This window comes from Dipodomys merriami, unplaced genomic scaffold, assembly GCF_024711535.1.
Source record: "Dipodomys merriami isolate MVZ:Mamm:240054 unplaced genomic scaffold, mDipMer1.0.p SCAF_13, whole genome shotgun sequence".
Classification (NCBI taxonomy): domain Eukaryota; kingdom Metazoa; phylum Chordata; class Mammalia; order Rodentia; family Heteromyidae; genus Dipodomys; species Dipodomys merriami.
The window spans coordinates 30,218,511-30,241,461 of record NW_027202604.1 but is presented as its reverse complement, the minus strand read 5'-3'; the positions used below and the strand labels follow the sequence as shown (position 1 = coordinate 30,241,461).

Here is a 22,951-nt window from a genome sequence, read left to right as displayed (position 1 = left end):
AAATTGCTTTCAGCACAAGAAAATACTAAAGTCTTACTTGTCAATTGCTTATTCAATAGAACCAACGAGAATAACGCTGGCACCCTCTAACCTGGATGTCTCTGTAGGCGAGAGCGTGATTTTACCCTGCCAGGTGCAGCATGACCCCTTGTTAGACATAATATTTACCTGGTATTTCAACGGGGCCCTCACAGATTTTAAGAAAGATGGATCTCACTTTGAGAAAGTAGGTGGGGTAAGTTGTGGTGCTTTTCTTATACTTTATCTATTTTGCATGTCTGTGATACATTTCCTCTTAAAAAAAATCTCATTTATTTTGTAATACTAGAAATCAAACACATTACTTCAACCTATAATTGTGGTGTGTGTGTGTGTGTGTGTGTGTGTGTGTGTGTGTGTGTGTGTGTGTGTGTGTGTGTGTGTGTGTGTGTGTGTGTGTGCATGCACACATGAGTGCTTGCTAATCCTGGGGCTTGAACTTGGATACTGTCCCTTAGCTTTTCCGTTCAAGGCTAGAAATCTACCACTTGAGTCATAGCTCCATTTCTGAGTTTTTGGTGATTAATTGGAAATAAGAGTCCTGCAGACATTCCTGCTGGGCTAGCTTCAAACCACAATCCTCATATCTCAGCCACTGGAGTAGCTAAGATTAGAGATTTGAGCCACTGGCACCTAGTTTCCCCTATAATTTTAATTAAAATTAGTGTTTATATTAAGTGTTATTTCCAATGACAATTTTGTTGTGGTAGTCCATGTGATAGCCCAAATGTTCTAATTCAAGGATTTGCTTTCAACAAACATATTCATGTTGAAGCTGAATGTCAGTAGCATTTACTTTGCATTTGGTCCAGTTCTTTCATTCCAGTCAATTTGTAAGGTAGGAATGGAAGCTTCATTCCAGGTTGTCCTTGCAGTGGCTCTGGACATGAGCCATAAGACTCTTCATTTTCCAGGTATATAAACTGAAGATTTGAAGAGTAGTAATTCTACCAGTCAATCATCTTGTTAGTGATGGAAGCCCTGATCTGTGTATCTTCGCAATTCTATTGTGCCTCGCATGTGATGGTTCTATTCTACAAAAAAAATAAAATAAGAGAGAGATTTCAAATAAAAGTTGACATTTGGAGAATGATTAATATTGGTGAGCCACCAAGTATGAGAATTGTCCTTGTAGACAGCCAGGCTGCCTTGTTAGCAGGTCTATACTACTGACCCCAGGATAGTCTGTATGAAACAAGGTCACACATGGTTTTTCACTTATGGATTTAATATGTGGGCATCTCTTAGAAAAACACATAAGGCTCAATTTACTTATAGTCTTCTGATTGAGCCTTTTTATTAAATGTATATTTAGGTAAGGATTATTTGCAATTCAAAAGGATGCTATTGAGAGTTTTTATCTTTCCAAATCATGTGATCAAGTACCAATACCAAGCACTTATTGTGACCTTATGTGCAGATAAGGTTATTGTAGGATCAATAATTAAGCTAGAGGAGATCATCGTGGAATAAGGTAGGCCCTTATCCAGTCTAGCTAGTATCCTTGTAAAAACAAATTAAATGCAACACAGACACTCAGAAAGCAGGGCAACATGGGAAGACGCAAACACAGAGGAACAAAGATAATGGAGGCTGAGATTGGAGAGATGCTCCTACAGCTGAAGAATGCCTAGAGCCACAAGAACACAAGGAGATTTATATTTGAAGGGAGCTTGGCTCCATCCGCATTTGATTTTAGACTCCAGAACTGTGAGAAGCCAAGTCTGTTGTTTGATGCTATTTAGTCTGTGGAACTTTGTTATGGCTACTCTAAGAAAGTAATATGGAAAAAGAAATTTTTATAAAATTGCAAAGTCAGTCACCATTAAGTACAGTTTTATTGTCATTTCCATAATCTGCCTATACTTCATTTTAGAAGTATGTGTTTTCTTTTCTTTTCTATTTTTTTTAAATGGGCCTGGACACTCTCCCTGAGCCCCTGAGCTCTTTTGCTCAAGACTAGTACTCTACCACTTTGAGCCACAGCTCCACTTTCCACTTCCAGTTTTTGAGTGGTTAATTGGAGATAAGAGTCTTATGGGGACTTTCCTGCTGGGGCTGGTTTTGAACCACAGTCCTCAAATCTTAGTCTTCTGAGTAGCTAGGATTGCAGGCATGAGTCACTGGTGCCTGGCTTAGTACTTGTCTTAATTCTACTGATTGAACTTACTATACATTTTGCTATTGCTTTAAATGCCTATTTTTAAAACTCATTCCTAGTTTTTTTTCTATAACAGGAAAAGACTGTGCCCATATTCACAGCCCCACTCTATAACATTCACATCTCTGTTAATCTCTTCTTGGACAGAAGGCTGGGGTAGAATAAAATGGTAACATGTTACTTTTCTAAAGACCCCTTATGCAGGCAAGGAAGACTTATCTACTACAGCTCCTCTCCTCATATTGAATCTTACACAGTGAAATTTGCACCATACATAGTACTTCACACCTTATAATCCCAGCTACTTGGGAGGCAGAGGCAAGTGGTTTGTGAGTTTGAAGCTAGCCTAGGCAAATGCAGACAACCCTGATTTCAAAAGGGTTGGAACGTGGTTCTAATGGCGAAGCTCTCTATTAAATCCCTAGTGCTAGAGAGAAAAAGAAAGACATCAATTTGAAGTATTAGTTACCTTTATAATTATGTTTTTAATTTATCAGCTGGATTTGTAAACTCTTGGTGATATTTTTTTCCCATATAAGACCCTCTACATTAGGTAGTCCTAAAGAAATGAGTAATAAAAGACTGAAAAGCTGAAGTAGTTTGATTCAAATAGGCCACAAAAAAAATGCTCAAAGCCACAAAGAAATGCTCAAAGGCTGAACTCGATTGCTTTCTTCTGTTAGAGGAACTTGTATTTAAGAACGTGCAAGTTGATAATGTAATTTAACTCTCCTGATTTACACGGCATTGATGGCTCTACGGAAGGCATAAAGTCATCTCTGTAAAGAGTCAAGTGTCTGAAACGTGAAATTTCATAAATTAATGCCATCACTTGCCAATTTTGTTCCTTCCATAACATGTGAGTTCATGGCCTATGAATTTTTTTATTCACTGGTGCCATTAGTAGCCTAATATTCTTCCATCAGTATAAAACAGTAAAGCCATACAAGATGGCATTGCCCTTAAGCACAGCAATTAAGTAAATCGGTTTTCAGTTGCATGAGAAGGGAGTTATATAACAGCTCTTCTCTGATTTGTATTCATTACAGCATGCACACTAATACCTAGATAGTCCACTTGTCTTTTTTTTCAGTATATTCATAGAATATTTCTCACTTGCAAAAAAAAAACACGAGAAAATATGAGCAAAGAAGCTAGGTAAAGGAAAAACCGCTTTGCAGTGTATATAACAAGGTCTTTGTTTAAAGGTAAAACAATGGTTTAGATGAATGAAGATTAATTTACCACAGAAGTCTTGAGAGGTGTGGTGAGGTGTGATTGAGAGGGAAGATCAAGGCCCTCATACACAAGAGTTTTAGGGTACCCTGCTTACTTGATGATGGATCACTTAACTCTTTATTCCTTATTTTCTGATCTCCTTTCCTACCAGCTTTTGGTCTCACCCCAGAATACTACTTTTCCTCCTTTTGGCCCATGTACTTTCATATTGGATGGTGTCTATATATTCACACTTGTACACTTATATCTTACACAATGAGAATCACGTCTCAGAATAAGTATGTTCTATCTACTCATATATGACCACCATGAACTCAGGGAGGAGTAAAGAGATTTCATTATCTTCCCCAGGATAGTATCTTTCTTTCTTTTAAATTGACCTCAGCTCCTGCTGATAGAAAGAGTGTAGTGATAGATCAAAGGCCGAAAGAAACAAAGGAACATCACTGTGTTGTTTAAGGATCTGAAACCTAGTAATATAACTGATTTTAAGAACACTCAAAGGTGTTTATGACTTACTTAGCAATCTAAGTATTGGACTTAAGAGATGTAATATGATAGCTGTTCACTGTAAACAAAAAGATGTTAGCCTATACATAGTAGGCATTCACTATATCTTGTAAAGATGTTTAAACGTACATGCTTTGATAAACTGTATATGTTTCTAGTACTTGGGAAATGAAGAATGTCTAGAACCAAGCTATATAATTTTACAAACATTTTGTGGAATTGGATCTATGATGGATTAGATTGTGTGAGACTAAAAGTCACTAGAAGCAATAAGAAGCTGAGCAGTGACAACCAATCTGCCATTCATTTAACTAGCTCACTTCAATGTGATTTATTTCCCGCAGGCCACAATCTCACTCTGGTTGCAGCAGCTACTCGTGAGCTTAACGCTTGATGTATTTTCCAGCTTTCAGTAGTAGAAAAGATTTCTCCAAAAGTGATCCTTTGTGTGTGTGATGGTATGATGTGGTCACTTTGACTTGATTGGTTTGACTTATTTGGAATGTATGGCTACTATTTTGAAAGCAGCAGTCATTTTACAACACAGAGCTATGTTAAAGATTCTAGGTGTATTATAAATACAAATCTGAGGAAAGCATTGCTTGCACAAATTATTGTTATATTCTGGGTTTTATAACATCTCCTTCTTGGACTGTCTTTTCAATTGTGCATCTTGTCCAAACCCAAAACATGAGCTGACTTGGAAGGATTATTAAGAACATAGATCCAATAATGAGCCCATAAAATCACAACCGAGAAATTATGACCCCTCTTAAACTCATTCCCTAAAACACAACATCTCTTGTATTGCTATTTAGAGAGAAAATAAAATTCAAAACAAAAAACAAAATGACAACAAGGAAAAAAGTGTTCCCCAATGGCAGCTGGAGAAAGGTGAATGAATGTGTGAGACGTTTAATGCCCACTTACCTGTCTTACCATTTACTTGACCAGGAACACAGTAGCTTAACTATTGGAGTTATAGATTGTGTTTTCATATATGATATTTATTAAGATGAATGGTTTACTGATCTCTTCAATAGCACATAAGACTAAAATTGGAAGCTGGGCACTGGTTGATCATGTCTGTAATCCTGGCTACTCAGGAGGCTAAGATCCGAGGATTGTGGGTCAAAGCCAGCCAGGGCAGGAAAATCCATGTGACTCTTATCTCTGATGCACTACCAGAAAACTAGAAGTGGGCTGTGGCTCACAGTGGTAGAGTACTAGCCTTGAGTGAAAAAATCTCAGGGACAGTGCCCAGACCCTAAATTTAAGCCCCACAACTGAAAGAAACAGAAAAAGAACAAAAGTCTAAAATTGGAAAATGGCTTCTGCTCAAGGTTAACATGCAAATTTGTGAAGTGTTCCATATTGGTGGTGGGAGAATCAGACAGAGTGAAATAAGCTAGGACCAGAAAGACAAAAGGTGCACATTTTCTCTCATGTGAAAGTTAGACCTAAACTTTCATATGAATGCATATAGGGTCATATATTTATAGATATGTGATCAAATATAGTATATTGAGGAATATATAACACACTTGCTTAAATGAGATAGATGGGTGACTACATACATAGATAGTTCGTTAATAGATATATAGATACATAGATAGATGATAGATATGTATATACATATCTACATACATGCATGCATACATACATACATAGTTACATAGATTTATAGCTACATGGATAGATACATAGATGCATAGATATATAGATATAAACAGAGGAGGGAAGAAAGAAAATGTATAATGATCTTAAAATAGGTATATCTCGTAATATTTAAATTTTTCTCATATTTTTGACAGTCCTACAATATTCCAATCAGATTTAAGTTTAAAGTGTATACAGTGTATATATGAGTGTGTATACAGGAAAAGGCATGGATTGAACCGTTGGCAGTATGCCAAATGAGAGGGCGTATCTATCTACTGAAAGTAGAAACCTGGAAGATCATAGTTCAAGGTCAGCTTGGACAAAAGTTAGCACAACCCCATCTCAAACAACAGACTAGATGTGATCATGTTTATTTATAATCTCAGCAGTGTAAGCAGAGGTATAGGGAGTAGAACTATAGACCTTTCTAACAGAAATGTGAGACCCTATCCAAAAATCAATCAATCAATAAAAACCAAAAAGCTAACGTATGAAAGGGCTGGGGGCACTGCTCAAGGCTGATCACTTTTTTCAAACCACAGAACTGCAGTTAAAGAAAAAAAATTGTAGTTGAGAAGTTTTGCATCGATGTTCATCAAAGAAATGGGACAATTGTTCTCTTTCTTCCATGAGTCCCTGCTTGGTTTGGAGAGGAGGATATGATGGCTTCATAGAAAGAGTTTGGTAATGAACTTTCACTTTCAATTTCATTCAAGAGTTGGGGGAGTATTGGTGTGAGTTCTGTTCTGAAGGCCTTGTAGAATTTAGCTGTAAATCTTTCTGGTCCTGGACTTTTCTTGAGCGGGAGGTCTCTTATTGTTGTTTCTATTTCTATGCTTGATATGGCTCTGTTAAGTTGGTTTAAATCATCTTGGTTTAGTTTCAGCATGTTGATATTTACTAGAAAACCATCTGTTTCTTCCAGATTCTCAAACTTATTAGCATAAAGGTTTGAGAAATATTCCCTTATAATGTTCTGAAAAGTAAATGCTATTTTTACACATTGTACTTACAAATATTTTCAGACTCAAGTTGACAAAAATTGTAGAAAAAAATTCCTGCAGATCTATCTCCCACAAAAACGTGGTAGTATTTTAAAAGAAGAGTAATTCCGAGAGTTTTGGTAATGTTTGCTTAATGTCTGGAATTGTTGAGTACTAGAGGTATTTGCTCAAGCGTGGAATTGTTGAGTTAGATTGAACATGTACTCATACAGGTTTCCAGGCATATTTCCATCTTTCATGTGCTGTTGACCTTTCACTCACTCTCTGCTTTGTAGTTCTCATGCATAAAGTTGAGGTGATGTTATTTTAGTCAGAGGCATGTATAGGGTACTAAGAGATATACCTGTTAGCTCTTACTATTTACTGTTATTCCTAGGGCTGCAGGCAGCAATCACAGTATTGTTGATAAATTTCTAGGAAAGCTGCAGAAACTGCTCCCAAAGCTGTCACTTTCCCATATTCTTTCCTGAATATGTCCTTCCCCTGGACTTTGAAAATTTTCACCTATGCATGGTTAAAAAGCAGTAACTTTTTAATGCCAAATTCTCATTTCTGAGAGACTAAAAATCTCTCCATTTGTTTATTACTAATTTGAATACTAAGAAGATATAGAATTAGCTGACTTTACAATCAGAAAATGGGATATGTGCCTAGTACTGATGGCTCACACCTGAAATCCTAGCTACTCAGAAGGCTGAGATCTGAGAATCATGGTTCAAAGCCAGCCTGGGCAGGAAAGTCCATGAGACTCTTATCTCCAATTACCCACTCAAAAACTGGAAGTGGCACTGTGGCTCAAAGTGATAGAGCACTAGCCTTGGGCAGAGAAAAAGAGTTACTTGTGTTTCTTCAATATACTGTTAATGTCCATAGATTCTTTATTTATGTCTCAGATTCATTTCTGATAGTATTAATTTGTACCATTTCTCTCTATTCTTAGCCTGGTTAGTGTCTTATTGATATTATTGGTTGTTTCAAAGACCCATCTTTGATTTGTGTTCACTTTCTCTATTGATGTACTGTTTTCAACTTCATTGGGTTTGCTTCTAAAATTTATTTCTTTTATTCTGCTTGCTTTGAATTTAAATTGCTCTTCTTTATCTAGTTTTCTATGGGAGAGGCATTGAGTATCAATCCTAGACCTATCTTCCATTCTATTACATATACCCAATGTTACAAATTTCCCTCTAAACATTGCTTTTACTGTATCTCACAAGTTTTGGGGTTGTATTTCTGTTTGCATATACTTCAGAATGGTTTTTTATCATTTCTCTTGATATTTCTTATTTAACTCATATATTATGCAGAAATATACTGTGTAATATTCTAAAATTTGGAGAGTTTTCAGCCATCCTTGTGTTACTTATTTATAGCTTTGCTGTCATCTCAGAGCTATAACCTTGTGTGCTTTACATAATCGTTCTTTATGTCTGCTACTATAGTTTTGATCACTTTCATTTCTTTTTTAATCTTCCTTTGGAGTTCCATCTTTCAGTTTATGTCATCCATTTATTCATGCATGTCTAGTGTTTTTTTAATTGAAGCATTTAGCATATTGTGTTTTTAAAATCCTGATTTTACAATTCCAACATTCCTGATATTTATAACTGTTCAGTTTCATCAAATTGTGCTTTTGGCCTTGTATTTCCTGGTCATTTTTTGTTGAGAGGAAGACATGTTATAGTCAGTAAAAAAGACTGCAATAAATTTCCCTTTAATAATATAACAATAAGGCATAGGGCGAGTGGAATTGTAGTCCTGCAATAGTATGTCTCCATTGTTGATGGCCCTGTGCCCTGGTCTGTGAATTTCACTGACTCTTGTCCATTTCCCCTCTGTTACATGGTATAGGAAGTGTACAAAAGAGCTGAGCTGGCTATTTATTTCCCTCAGTTAAGATCTGATAAAATCCCAGAAATTTAGTATGGTAGAAGTTTCTCCCGAAGGCAGACTTCGTTTGGAAGAATAGAAGAGAGGGTGGATAGAGTGTGCCTCCCTTCCTCCTGTCCAGAGTGTGATGGCATTTTTTTCTCCCATAGTTACAGTCAGAATATAGGAATTGTCCTAGAGGTAAAATTAAAGTCTATGGCGCCTCCCTGTGAGTGAGTCAGTCACCTGAAGGTTTTGGCTCTCAAGAATTTTTGTTCTGACAATCCAGCAACTTATTCATCCCAGTTGTGATTTTCATACCCAAGTTTAGCTTTCTTGGTGCTTTTTTTCTGTTCAGTTGGGAATCAGTTGGTTAAATGTGCAGTTTAAGGAGCAGGAGATTGCTGTGCGACCTCACTTCTCCGTCATCCCTAAAGAAGAGTTTGAGTTTTGTTTTGTTTTGTTTCTTTCATTTTTATCTAATTGGTGTTTGAACACAGGGCCTCTGATTGCTTAGCTTGCTTGGCTTTTCTTCTACCACTAGAATCATGCTTCTCGCCTTGCTATAACTGATTAGTTTAGAGACAGACCTTCCTGCCAGACTAGCCTCAAATCACAATCCTGTGTATTTTAGCCTCCCCATAGGTAGGATTACAGGTGTGAACACTGGCTCCTGGCAAGAGCATCACCTTCTAAACTGCTTATGCGGCATGACCAGAAACCACAAATTCACAGTCACTGTCTTACCTTTTAATCCACAAATTGCTTTCTCTTTTATCATTGAGTTATCTTATTCATGGTGGCCTAGATTTTATGCTCTGGTCTCAGAAAGAAAATCATTCCACTTTACAAGGTATAACATTTAATTACCTCATTTAATTGATCTGAACACAAAGAAGAAAGCGTAGAATAAATAGGGTATTTGGAGTGACTTAAAAGTTTAGACTTGATACCAGGAATTTTAACTGGTTTGTTTTTAAAATGATAATTATGGACAACAGTTTGATTTTCTTTTTTTTTTTTTTTTTTTTTTTTTTTTTTTTTATTTTTTATTTTTTTTTTTAATTGTATTTTATTTTATTTGAGAACATACTGTACAGAGGGGCTACAATTACATGGGCAGGATAATGCATACATTTCTTACCAAGCATTGCAGCCTCCTCCTTTGTTTACCCTTCACTTCCCTTCCCTGCCTCCCCCCTCCCCCCACCCAATTTTACCCCCCTCCCCCCACCCAATTATACCCCCCTCTCCCCCCCACACCGAAATTGTAAAGCTGGTTTTGACATGACATTTTGTACTTCTCATTGTTGCAACAGGTCCACCTGAATCCTTAAACGATTTGTTTGTCCCCATCTCCTCCACATGATATACTGACATCAAATATAGTGAAAGCGGGGGTTACACTGTGGGGGAGGGACATACAAAGCAACAAAGAAATAATCTTATAAATGCATTAGAAATACATGCATGAAAGAAACGAAAACATTAAAATACATATTTAAGGGTTCATTTTCCTAACATCACATTATCTGGCCTTTTCCGCTTGACTCATACCTATACTAGATATTGCAAATAAGGGAAACCATGGGACCTATGCTTCTTTGGGCCTGGCTTACTTCACTTAATATAATTTTTTCCAAACCTTTCCATTTCCTAACAAATGGGGAAATGTCATTCTTTCTGATGGAGGCATAGAATTCCATTGTGTATATATACCACATTTTCTTGATCCATTCATCTACTGAGGGGCATCTGGGTTGGTTCCATATCTTAGCTATGGTAAATAATGCTGCAATAAACATAGTTGTGCTGGTAGCTTTAGTGTGGTCTTGTTTGTAAACATTTGGGTAAATGCCCAAAAGTGGGATTGCTGGATCATAGGGGAGATCTATGTGAAGTCTTTTGAGGAACCTCCATACTGCTTTCCAAAGTGGTTGAACAAGTTTACATTCCCACCAACAATGAAGTAAGGTTCCTTTCTGTCCACATCCCCTCCAGCATCTGTTGTTATTAGAGTTCTTGATTTTTGCTGTTCTAACTGGAGTGAGGTGATATCTCAATGTTGTTTTGATTTGCATTTCTTTTATGGCTAGGGATGTTGAACATTTCTTCATGTGTCTATTGGCCATCCTTCTTTCTTCTTCAGAGAAGCTTCTCTTTAAGTCTTTCGCCCACTTATTTATTGGGCAGTTGTTTCTTTGAGGATTTGTTGTTGGGTGGTTTAATTTTTTGAGTTCCAAGTATATTTTAGATATGAGACCTTTGTCCGTTGTATGGCTAGTAAAGATCTTCTCCCAATCGGTGGGCTTTCTATTGATCTTGCCAGCTATGTCATTTGCCCTGCAGAAGCTCTGCAATCTTATGCAATCCCATTTGTCCAACCTTTCTTTGATTTGTTGTGCTTCCGGGTCTCTATTCAGAAAATTTCGACCTGAGCCAAGGAGACCTAGGGTTTCTCCTATTCCATCCTGTAATGTTTTCAGAGTGTCTGCTTTGAGTTCAAGGTCTTTGATCCATCTGGAGTTGATTCTGGTGCAGGGTGATATATAAGGATCTAGCTTTAGTTTTCTACATGTAGTTAACCAATTTTGCCAGCACCATTTACTGAAGAGGCTGTCTTTCTTCCATTCTATTGTTTTAGCTTCCTTATCGAAGATTAGATGGCTATAGGTCTGTAGGTTCATTTCTGGGTTTTCAATTCTATTCCATTGGTCCTGAGGTCTGTTCTTATGCCAATACCAAGCTGTTTTGATTACTATGGCTTTATAGTAGAGTTTGAAATTTGGTATTGATATTCCTCCAGCAGTGTTCTTTCCGTTGAGGAGCGTTTTTGCTATTCGGGGTCTTTTATTGTTCCATATGAATTTTTGGATTGCCTCCTCTATTTCCTTGAAGAATGAGGGTGGAATTTTGATAGGTATCGCGTTGAATTTGTAGATAGCCTTGGGAAGTATTGCCATTTTCACGATGTTAATCTTGCCAATCCAGGAGCATGGGAGGTTTTGCCATTTTTTAAGTTCTGTGTTGATTTCCTTTTTCAAGATTTTAAAGTTTTCATCATAGAGGTCCTTCACTTCTTTGGTTAAGTTAATTCCTAGGTATTTTATTTTTTGTGGGGCTATTACAAATGGAGTTGCTTTCCTAATTTCAGCCACACTTTTCTCATTGTTGGCATATAGAAAAGCCATTGATTTTTGGGGGTTAATTTTATAACCTGCTACTTTGCCAAAGTTTTGAATCAGCTTGAGTAATTTGGGAGTGGAGTCTATGGGATTCTTTAAATACAAGATCATGTCATCTGCAAAGAGGGAGAGTTTTATTTCTTCTTCCCCTATTTGGATCCCCTTTATGTCTGCATCTTGTCTTATTGCTGTAGCTAGGCATTCTAATACTAGATTGAAGAGAAGTGGAGAGAGTGGGCATCCTTGTCTTGTTCCTGAGTTAAGAGGAAATGGCTTTAGTTTTTCACCATTGAGTATAATGCTGGCTGTAGGTTTGTCATATACAGCCTTTATTGTATTGAGGAATGTTCCATGGATTCCTAATTTTTCCAGAACCTTCATCATAAAGGGGTGTTGGATCTTGTCAAATGCTTTTTCTGCATCTATTGAGATAACCATGTGGTTCTTATTCTTGCTCCTGTTGATGTGATGAATAATATTAATTGATTTGCGTATATTGAACCAGCTTTGCATCCCTGAAATGAATCCTGTTTGATCATGGTGTATGATTTTTTGGATGAATTGTTGAAGTCGATTGGCCAAAATTTTGTTGAGAAGTTTTGCATCAATGTTCATCAAAGAAATGGGTCTATAGTTTTCTTTCTTTGATGAGTCCCTGCCTGGTTTTGGGATGAGGGTTATGATGGCTTCATAGAATGTGTTTGGTAGTGAGCTTTCTCTTTCAATTTCATTGAAGAGTTGGAGGAGTATTGGTGTGAGCTCTGCTTTGAAGGCCTTGTAAAATTCCGCTGTAAAACCATCTGGTCCTGGACTTTTCTTAGCTGGGAGGTCTCTTATTGCTGTTTCTATTTCAATGCTTGATATGGGCCTGTTAAGCTGGTTTAACTCATCTTGGTTTAGTTTTGGCATGTCAATATTTGCTAGGAAAAGGTCCATTTCTGTCAAGTTCTCAAACTTATTAGCATAAAGTTTTGAGAAGTATTCCCTTATAATGTTCTGAATCTTGGTTGTTTCCGTGGTGATGTTTCCATTCTCATCTCTGAGTTTATTAATTTGGGTGTGCTCTCTCCTTTTTCTGATAAGGTTTGCTAAGGGTCTGTCAATTTTGTTAAGTTTTTCGAAGAACCAACTCTTTGTTTTGTTGATTCTTTCTATAGTTTTTTTGGATTCTAATTCATTTAATTCTGATTTAATTTTGATTATTTCTTTCCGTCTACTGGATTGGGGTTTATCTTGCTGCTCTTTTTCAAGGAGGTTTAGATGTGTCATTAAATTGTTAGTTTCCGATCTCTCCAATTTGTTGATGTAGGAGCTCAGAGCTATAAACTTTCCTCTGAGTACTGCCTTTGCTGTGTCCCAGAGGAGCTGGTAATTTGTGTGTTCATTTTTGTTGAATAGCACGAACATTTGAATTTCCTTTCTAATCTCTTCCATGACCCACTCATGATTCAGCAGTGTGTTGTTCAGCCTCCATGTGATACCGGACTTTCTTTGGTGGCTTTTGGTGTTGAGTTCTAATTTTATTCCCTTGTGGTCAGAGAGAATGCAAGGTATAACTTCAATGTTTCTGAATTTAGACAAGTTTGCTTTGTGGCCTAAAATGTGGTCTATTTTAGAAAACGTTCCATGTGCTGCTGAGAAGAACGTGTATTCTGATGCTGCTGGGTGAAATGTTCGGTAAATGTCTGTTAAGTCTAGTTGATCTATGCAGCTGTTTAGATCTGCGGTTTCTCTGTTGAGTTTTTGCCGAGTTGATCTATCTAGTGGGGAGAGTGGTGTGTTAAAATTCCCAACGATTAATGTCTTTGGATCTATCTGGGATTTGAGGGAAAGTATTGTTTCTTTGATAAATTTGGGTGCTCCATTGTTTGGCGAATAGATATTTAGAATTGTAATATCCTCCTGAAGGAGAGATCCTTTAATTAGTATGTAGCGACCTTCTTTATCTCTTCTCACGAATTTTAATTTGAAATCTATTTTATCTGATATTAGGATTGCAACTCCCGCCTGTTTATGAGGGCCGTTTGCTTGGTAGATTTTGTTCCAGCCTTTAACCTTGAAAATATGTTTGTTTTTACGGGCAAGATGTGACTCCTGCAGGCAGCAGATAGAAGGGTCTTGTTTTTTAATCCAACTAGACAGTCTATGTCGCTTAATTGGAGAGTTCAGTCCGTTAACGTTAAGAGATAGGACTGAGAGGTATTTGGGAGTTCCTGCCATGTTATCCACCTTCTTGGGGGCTGTGAAAACTGGGTTCTTCCTAAGGTTCTTGGATTCTCAGTTTGTGTGCAGTTTCTTGGCCTTTGTTGCGTTCTTGTTGGTTTTCTATGTGTAGGACATCTTTAAGAATCTTTTGCAGGGCTGGTTTGGTGGAGATGTATTGTTTCAATTTTTCTTTGCTATGGAAGGTTTTTATTTGGCCTTCAGTTATGAAGGAGAGTTTAGCTGGGTACAGTATTCTTGGTTGATAGTTGTTTGTTTTTAGGGCATGGCATACGTCATTCCAGGCTCTTCTTGCTTTGATTGTCTCTGCTGAGAAATCTGAGGTAATTCTAATTGGTTTCCCTTTATAGGTGATTAATCTTTTCTCCTTGACAGCTTTAAGGATCTTTTCCTTGGTCTGGGTTGATCCTGTGTGGATTATAATGTGACGGTGGGATGTCCTATTCTGGTCTGGTCTATTTGGGGTTCTAAAAGCTTCTTGTATCTGAATAGGCCTATCTTTTTGTATGTTTGGGAAGTTCTCTGCTAGGATCCTGTTAAACAAATTTCCTAGACCATTAACTTCTGTTTCTAGGTGCTCCTCTACACCCATTATCCTTAAATTGGGCCTTCTGATGGTGTCCTCCAGGTGTTGGATAGACCTATCATATTTCTTGGACTTGTCTTGGATGGTTGTATGTTCTTTCTCTATAATATCTAGGCTGTCTTCAATCCCTGAGATTCGATCTTCTGCATGGTCTAACCTGCTGTCAAGACTCTCTACTTTGTTTTTTATCTCTTTTCCTTCTAATTGGTCAGCTTTGATGGCTTCAAGTTCTTTGTTGAAGCTCTGTTTTAGGTCTTGTATGAATTTCTTTACTTCCTTAATTTGGTGTTCAGTGTTTGTTCTCAAATCACTTAGTTGATTGGTTATGGTTTCTTTGGACTCCCATTCCTTCTGTTGGGTTCCATTCAACATTCCCTTTGTGGTCTCCCTGACTTCCTTCAGCTCTTTGTTAATGGATTCCATGAATGTCTTTAGTGATCTTTGTGTATTCTCTACCTGGTCTCTTAATTCGTGAATTACTCTTTGATTAGTTTCCTCCCTTCTGTGGGATTCCTGCAGTTCTCTTTGAGTGTTCTCTGCCTGCTCACGCCATTCCTCCCTTTCTCTTTGAGTATTCTCAAGTTGTTCATGCAAATCCTGTATCAGTTTTTGAGAAGCTTCCTCACGCTTATGATATTCCTGTATAAACTTCTGGGATGCCTCCTCTCTCTCCCTATCACGCTCATACAGAGTCCTTTGTACATTGTCAAACTTCTCATTTATCATGTTTGCTATTAGTGTTTGTAGAGCTATTTGGGAACTCTCCTCTGGGTTATTCTTTATCTGTTCTAATCCCTGATTATCAAGGTTGGGAATTGAGATACCCGAATTTGCCATTTTTCTTGTGTTTTTCCGGCTTACTCGGCCCATTTGAGATAAAGATTGCACCAGTTTTGTGCTAGAACACTATCTTAAGGCAACCATCAACCAAAGTTTGCATTTGTACAGTCAATAGTCTACAGATACAATCTAGTTCAACAGATACATCTATTCAACATCAAACGACTATATGTTAAAGGACTTCGAACCGCAGAAAAGAATTTGGAAAACCAGAAATTATTAGGATTAGTGAGAGATGTGGTTAAAAAATAGGAATAGATTGGTGTGGGGAGGCACAAGGAGAGTTAACTATGTCCTACTCACAGTGCAGGAAATGGGTTGGGTAGGATGCAAGTAGAGAGAGAGAGAAAAAGAAGAGACGGAAAGGGGAATAAAGAGAGACCAGAAAAAGAATAGAAACGTAAAAATTAATGTTATTATAGAGGTTAAAAGACCGTCTATTTAGAGAGGAATGTGAATATGTTCAGAGAAAGGGAGGGACATTGAGGAGATGTGAAAAGCTTTAAGGGAGAAGAAAAGATCAGAAGTTCAGTAGAGCTAGATAAAAAACAAAAAGATAATTAAGAAAGAAAGAAAAAGAGAAAGAAGACAAGAAAAGAAAGGAAAACTCTCATTCACGTAATTCTGAAATAAAAATTATAAGATGAGAAAAAAAAAGTTACTGGAAAACAATTATTTTTTCAGAAGAGGCAAAAATTAAAGATTGATAAAAGTTTTAGAAGGGAAAAAAATTTATATACATATATATATATATATATATATATAAGGTAACAAAAAACAAAAAACAAGCAAAAAAAAAGAAAAGAAGAAGAAGAAAAAAAGAGAAAAAAAAAAAAAGAAAAAAAAAGAAGAAAAAAAAAAAGTCTTTTGATTTTTTTGGTGGGGGGGGAGGAGTGGGAAGAATCCTGTATCTCCCTTTTGTCTGCAACCAGTCTCTTGGAGTCTCTGGTCAGCTTGGGGTCCTGTGGCTTGATTGGTTTCTTAAGTCGGTTGGTTGGAAGAGGCAGAAAAATGCTCTGCTTTACCCAAGATTTTGAGATCCCCCTCCCAGGTTAGTTTTCTGGGAGGGTGGTCTGCTTTGAGAGTCACAAAAGAGGGGGATGTGGTGATGAGGCTAGGTTCTGGGTGGAGTTGAGGCCTTTCAGCAAACAGTAGCTTTTCCCTGGGGCTATTTTGTGATAACTCACAGCGCCCAGCCTGGAGCCATTCTCAGGGTTTCTGTTTTTCAATTGATTGTGGTGGCTGCTAGAGGGAGGGGCAGCCTCTGGCTCTGGTTACCCAGTGAGGCTAGGCTGGCGCCTGTGCTGGGTGACTTTTCCCTGGATGGAGCTGAGTCTGGCAGGTCACTTCGCCGTTAAGTTCTTGTGACCTGCTAAATGACTCATTTTATTCCAAGGCCTGAGCTGAAGCTAGCAGCAACTCCGAGCTTTGTCGGTATCCAAGATGGAGATCACCGGTGCTGGGGGGGGAGGGGTGGCCTTCCTTCCTCTGCTCCCTGAGGAGTGAGGATGTCGGGCTTGTACTCACGCCGAGTCTTGGGTCCTGGGTCGTCTCTGGTGCCGAGTCTTGGATCCTGGGTCGTCTCTGGTCTGCAAGCTGCAGGGTGAGGATGTCCGCTCTTTGTTGGTTCTTGCTGGTGTTGAGTAGAATCCGCTCGGCCGCTGCGTCTGGCTCCTTCGTCCCGGACTCTCTGTGTGAGCGCTCAGGTATGGCCCCCGGCTGTGGTCTCTGCCGCTTGCGACCCTGTTGCCGCCGCCGCCGCCGTGGCGGCTGCTGGCGACCACTTGCCTTGGCTTCCCCTCTCTTGTCTAACTCTCTGTCCTGTGATGGCACACTTGGTGTGATTCTCTGGCTTAGGACTGTTCACTGGAACTCTAAAGCTGCTTTCTATGGGAGAGCTTGTTCAGATTCCAGCTTCTCCTCCGCCATCTTCCCGGAACTCCGCAACAGTTTGATTTTCTAAGCCCGTCTTCTCACAGTGACTTTAAAATATTACATTGGTTCTTTATCAGAAATAGTCTATTGATAGTAACATTTGATAGCAACCTGTCTTTCCTTCTTTATGTTTTTCAATATTGAAAAATGATGTTGAGATGAAAAAAAAATTCTGTGCTTCTAAAGTATGAGGGACATGTTGGAATACAATAGACTGCAATTGTAATAAAAGTAGTATGATCTCTTTAGAAGCAATTCTCCTAGGAGAGGGTATACTTTTATTCCCTTTGAGCCCTTGGGAGTCCTTCCCCAGGCCCACACACAAATTATGACATAAAAGGAAGGGGTTCAGTCCAGGGCTTTTATTCTGTTTTAGGCTCTTAGCAAAATCAGCTGAGGACAGCCTGCACAGATGAATCATAGTAAGAAATAACTCCAAATCACAATTGATTCCTCTCAAGAAGGAGCCCAACAGGATAGCAGAGGACATGGAAATTATTTTCTGTAGTCTCACTAGGTCTTTGATCCAAGTCACTGGTGGGAACACACTTGGAGACTTAGAGGAATGTAGCAGATTGTGTTTGCCAAACATGGTGGCAACACATCTTCCAATGTGTTCTTACAGTATGACTAGTGACACTCATCTCTATCGAGTGGTAAAACCATCCATTCCTTTACCCTCAAAACCTTGAAGACCTTTGAATCCACCTTGACCAATAAAGAACCACAAGAGCCAGGCCATATGATTTCTGTGACTAGCTCATAAGAGTGTGTATGCTTCTGTCAGTTCCATTGGCGCCAGTGGCTCTGGAAGTTCAACCACTATAATATGAGGAAGTGAAAGAAGACTGTGCAGAGCTTCTCCAAGAACAAAGTCTCTGATCCATAGATCCTGTTCACTGCCTATCTAAGAACCAACTCTTAACTTGTCAGTTATGAATGAATTTGCCAGTCCCCCTTAGAGCCACTCCAACCAGGCAGGTATAGAACAGTGATGTAATATCTTCATGAATCCTTAGGTTTTGGAATAAGTTACATAGCAATAATAATTGGTACCAGAGGCAAACATAAGTCATTTTGCATAATGTGGTGATGTTTTTATGAATCAAAGGACTGTCTATTTCTTTGCATCAATGGATTCACTTTCCTTTCATTTGATTCTATCTATTTTTATTATCTTAAAATGGTTGTACAAAGGGGATTCAATTCCATATTCAACTTATGAGTTAAAATCATCTTGGATCAGTGTCACCCCTTCCATCATTCTCTCCCCCATCTATCCCAACCACACTTATTCCCTCATATTATCTACTTTCATTTTTATGTTCCAGTCATATATCACTCTGCAAGGGCCAAATCTCCCCTCACTAGTCTTTGTACATCTGATAGAAGGGTAAAGACAAATAATAACAAAATCTGACCCATGAGATACCTTAAGAACCCCTTTCACTTTGTATAAAATATGTTACATCTATGAAGGATAGTACAGAACTATAAGTAGTGAGTTTTTATGTCTATCTACAGAAATTTATCTCTATGTTTATTTATATCCATTTCAGTTTTAAGACTACGATAAGCATACTAAGGCAACATAATGTCAAGAAATGAGCATTGTGACAGGACATGTTAACACACACATGAAATTCTAGCTACCGGGAATGCAGAAGACTTCCATTTAAGGCCAGCCAGGGAAAACTGTAAAGAAACTTCATCTCAACCAATTAAAAACCTGTCATCTCAGATAGGTGAAAAGTTTGAACAGGAGAACCATGCAGTCCAGGGCAGTTCAAACATATATGTAAGGCCCTATTCAAACATAACTCAAGTAAAAATGTAGTAGGGTGTGGATCAAGTGGTAGAGCACTGCTATGGAGTTTTTTTTTGTTTTTGTTTTTTGTTTTGTTTGTTTGTTGTCGGTCATGGGGCTTGAACTCTGGGCCTGAGCCCTGTCTCTCAGCTCTTTATCTTAAGGCTAGCACTCTACCTCTTGAGCTACAGCACCACTTCCGGTTTTCTGGTGGTTTATTGGAGATAAGAGTTTCACGGACTTTCCTGCCTGGGCTGGCTTTGAACCGTTATCCTCAGATCTCAGCCTCCTGAGTAGCTAGGTTTACAGGCATGAGCCACCAGCGCCCTGCTGGAATTTTTTTTTAAAGGGAAAAATGAAGTGAGGTGGAGATACACATTATGTGTTTTACAAATATTTTATATATAGCCTAACAATCTATAGCCTAACTTAGTTATTTCATGTGTATATTAACTGAAGAATTTTAGACTTGAGAGAAGTCTGAACAATGATCTCATGCCTTTTATTTACAAAATGAATGAAGATTAGGAATGCCAGTTCATTCTGATTGGTTTTTTGGGGGGATGTGGCCCAGACATTGCTGATACTTTTTAAAAGATTCCTCCGGTGAATTAATAGCACAGCCAGCCTTAAGAGCTAATGAATTTAACAACCTGGATAACAGTGATTTTTCCAAACACAAACCATGTACTGAAAAGGGCAGCAGTAAATAATATATCACAGGATGAGAAAGCTCTTCTATTTTCAATTTTATTTAAATCACTTAGGTTAAATCAAGGAGAATGGCTTGGTATGGTGTTCAGTTTGTCATTAGCAATGTCTAATCCACTTTTTAATTAACAGAGCACAAGTCTTAGTCCCAGGGACTTTAACAGTATTCAAATTCTGTCCATCTACATTATCTTTCAGTATACATTCCTGTTATTTTTGTACTCTTTATATTCAATAGTAGCAGTTAAAGTCTGTGAGAAGATTCTCATTTCAGATAAAAAAATATACATGGTCTATATCAATTTGCATATTAATTTAAGAAAGCAACTCAAGAAAAATTAAGTAATAGAGCATTCACTACAAGCAGATTGTAAGGGCATGATTCTAATAACAAGCATCAAAAACACTCGGGTAAACTGGGAACTGATGGCTCACACCGGTAATCCCAGCCCTGAGGGAAGACAGAAGGAGATTGAGGAAACACACACACACACACACACACACACACACACACACACACACACGTACACACACGTACACACACGTACACACACACACACACACACACACACACACACACACACACACACACGAAAGCTGGGACCAGGTAGGCTGTTTGCATACTTATAGTGGCACTTGCACCAAATAATGGGAGAGAGCATGTTGTCTCAACAGGCTATCACCAGCCTAGCAGTTTACATGAAGGTGTAGGACTTGCAAATGAAAGCTATCTGGTTCTTTGTTGTAGCCTCTAAGAGAATTAACTATTGTTGCTGCCTCAGGTCTTGGGGCTGAAGTGACAGGTTCCCAACTGTTGCTCAGGGAACTCATGTCTCTGGCTCTCAATGGGAACCTTTCTCCCATCCCTTAGCTCCTCCCATTAGGACATACTTTTTATTCTAGCTACATAGAAAGTTGTGGTTAGGGAGAATAATAATTCCATGATAGCTCAGGTAGAAAGTGTATGAGATTCTGTCTCCATGGAAGAAGCTGGGTATGATGGTATTTGCCTGTCATCCTTGCTATGACAAAAAGCCTAAAATAGGCAGATCACAGTCCATAAGCACACCCAGGTAAGCAGTCACTTCCTATCTCAAAAGCAACCTGTGTAAAAGTGGGCAGAAGGTGTAACACATGGGTAGAACACATTCCTAGCATTTAGAAGGCTCTTATTTCAAAACTCAATAGCATATGTATTTACTTATCTAGCTATACCAATTTCTAGCTATCAACATATGACCAGTCTCAGAAGAAAACACAATTCTCAAGTTCAAATTGTGGACATAAACTGGCTGTTGAAATTGAAAAAGTTGACACCTGTGTAGCAAATCAGACGTCTGGCACAACTTAAAATACACATGAAGTGCCTTCTACCAAGTCTGCGTGATCTGTAATGTGTTACTTGTTGGAAACCTCTAGGAAGAGACATGCAGAGTCTCTAAATCATCTAATGGAAGAATTATTCCAGTTTATTGGTACTAAAGAAAGTCAAGTAAATTTCCCTATTAACAGATTGCATCTTACCTGCCATAAATTTCACCTGTTCAGACAACCATGTGACAGCAGAAATTGTTAATCAGAAGATTGAAAACTGTTTATCATGTTAGGCCTTGTGTTCATGGTTCAATGGCTGCCAATTCGTTCTGTTTTTAGGTGAGTGGAGTGTGTTTGTATTAAAGGTGACCTTGATTGAGCCATTTGAGATTGATGGAGGTGAAGTTGATTTTGCTTGGTCAGAAAAGCAGAGATGAGTCATATCACTCCCAATTCTTCCCAGGTATTTTACATAGGAAGTCATCATCTAGTTTCTAGAAGGTATCTATGAGCCCATTGTTTCTAAGGCCCTGGCTCTGTTTTACAAGCAGTCTCAGCATGTGGGAGGCAACTGAATGAAGTGATAAATGATTAATATTGAAAGCTCTTCAGGCTGTAAAATAAAATGATTTTTTTTAATTAAAGAAAAGGGAAGAGGGTTTTCTCTTTATCTTTTAAATGGTCCCAAACTGTATATTTCCCCTTAAACTGGAAAATTATGCTTGTTGGTGGTCCAACAGCAGCATTTATATGTAGAATGCTTAGTAGGAAATTAGATTTTTGTTGATGATTGGTTACACTCAAACTTCATGCTACAAATGCATTATCTTAAGAGCTTCTTGCATTTCCATAGTTTATTTTGCACTTGGATTCTTCTTATGTTTATCTCACAGTATCCTTCCACCCTACCTGTAATTAGTAGTGCTCTTTGTCTGCTTCTTTATTTTCACCTGCTATGGTTATCACATCCTGCAGTGTTTTATTCATTTTTTAAGTGTACTCTTTTGTAAATTACATGAGTGTCATCACCTAAGAAATATAAGAAAAGTTAATGAGATCCTTTTCCTATTTAATGTGGTACATGCTAGATTTTTCCTTCACATTTACTTCAGTGATGTTTTGTCTTACAAATCCATTTATGGAATATATCTCTAATGTTGTCTTGTACATATGATTTATTTTCTAGGAGAAATTTATGTGGCTTGATGAGCAAATAATTGAAAAAGAATCTAGATTCTGAACCAGTTCCATGTGCTCTAGTCTATAATCCTAGCTCCTAGGGATTAGGCAATCTTGTTTTCATGCCAGCTGACACAAAATTTCTTAAGACATCATCTCAATTTAGACAATGCCCTGACTCTTTATTTTTCTTTTTTGCACTAGTTATTTTTTGAATAGCACTTTACATTTTTGTTGGCCAGCCTGGACCAAGATCTTGTTTATATTCATAGCAGGCAAAAGGTACATGCAACCAAGCTCAGCTTTTTATTGGTTGATGTGAGGTATCACTGTCTGGCAACCCCACCTGGCCTTGAAGCATGCTCTTCCTGACCTCAGCCTCCAAAGTAGCTGCTATGGTGAGCTTTTAGTTTCTGGGAACTGAGTTACAAATTGAATTGTGGATTACCTATGCCCCCTAACATCCCCATGATAACCCCATTCCACTACGTTTCCCTTACGGAATCACTCAAATAGATTGAATCCTCATCAGCCTCAGGTTCTTTGTATATGCATAGGTACCCCAGCCAAGAGCCTTTTTCTACCACCCTCTTTGTCCAGATAACTTTTCCTTCTGCTGCACATTTTAGCCCAACTATCTGTTCACTGAAACTCTGATATATCAGTGGCTTCACCACACAGTAAGCT

The 22,951-nt window shown here is 38.2% G+C and overlaps 1 protein-coding gene across 3 annotated transcripts in view; it reads left to right on the top strand.

The window, feature by feature from the left end:
- Positions 1-22,951, top strand: part of Cntn3 (contactin 3) — a 298,626-nt gene that overhangs the window by 237,920 nt on the left and 37,755 nt on the right. For 2 of the 3 annotated variants that reach the window (XM_070018976.1, XM_070018975.1), the window contains one exon: positions 60-235. In XM_070018976.1, the coding sequence (XP_069875077.1) occupies positions 60-235 (176 nt within the window). The remainder of the gene's footprint in view (positions 1-59; positions 236-22,951) is intronic. The other variant, XM_070018977.1, reaches the window with a different exon arrangement.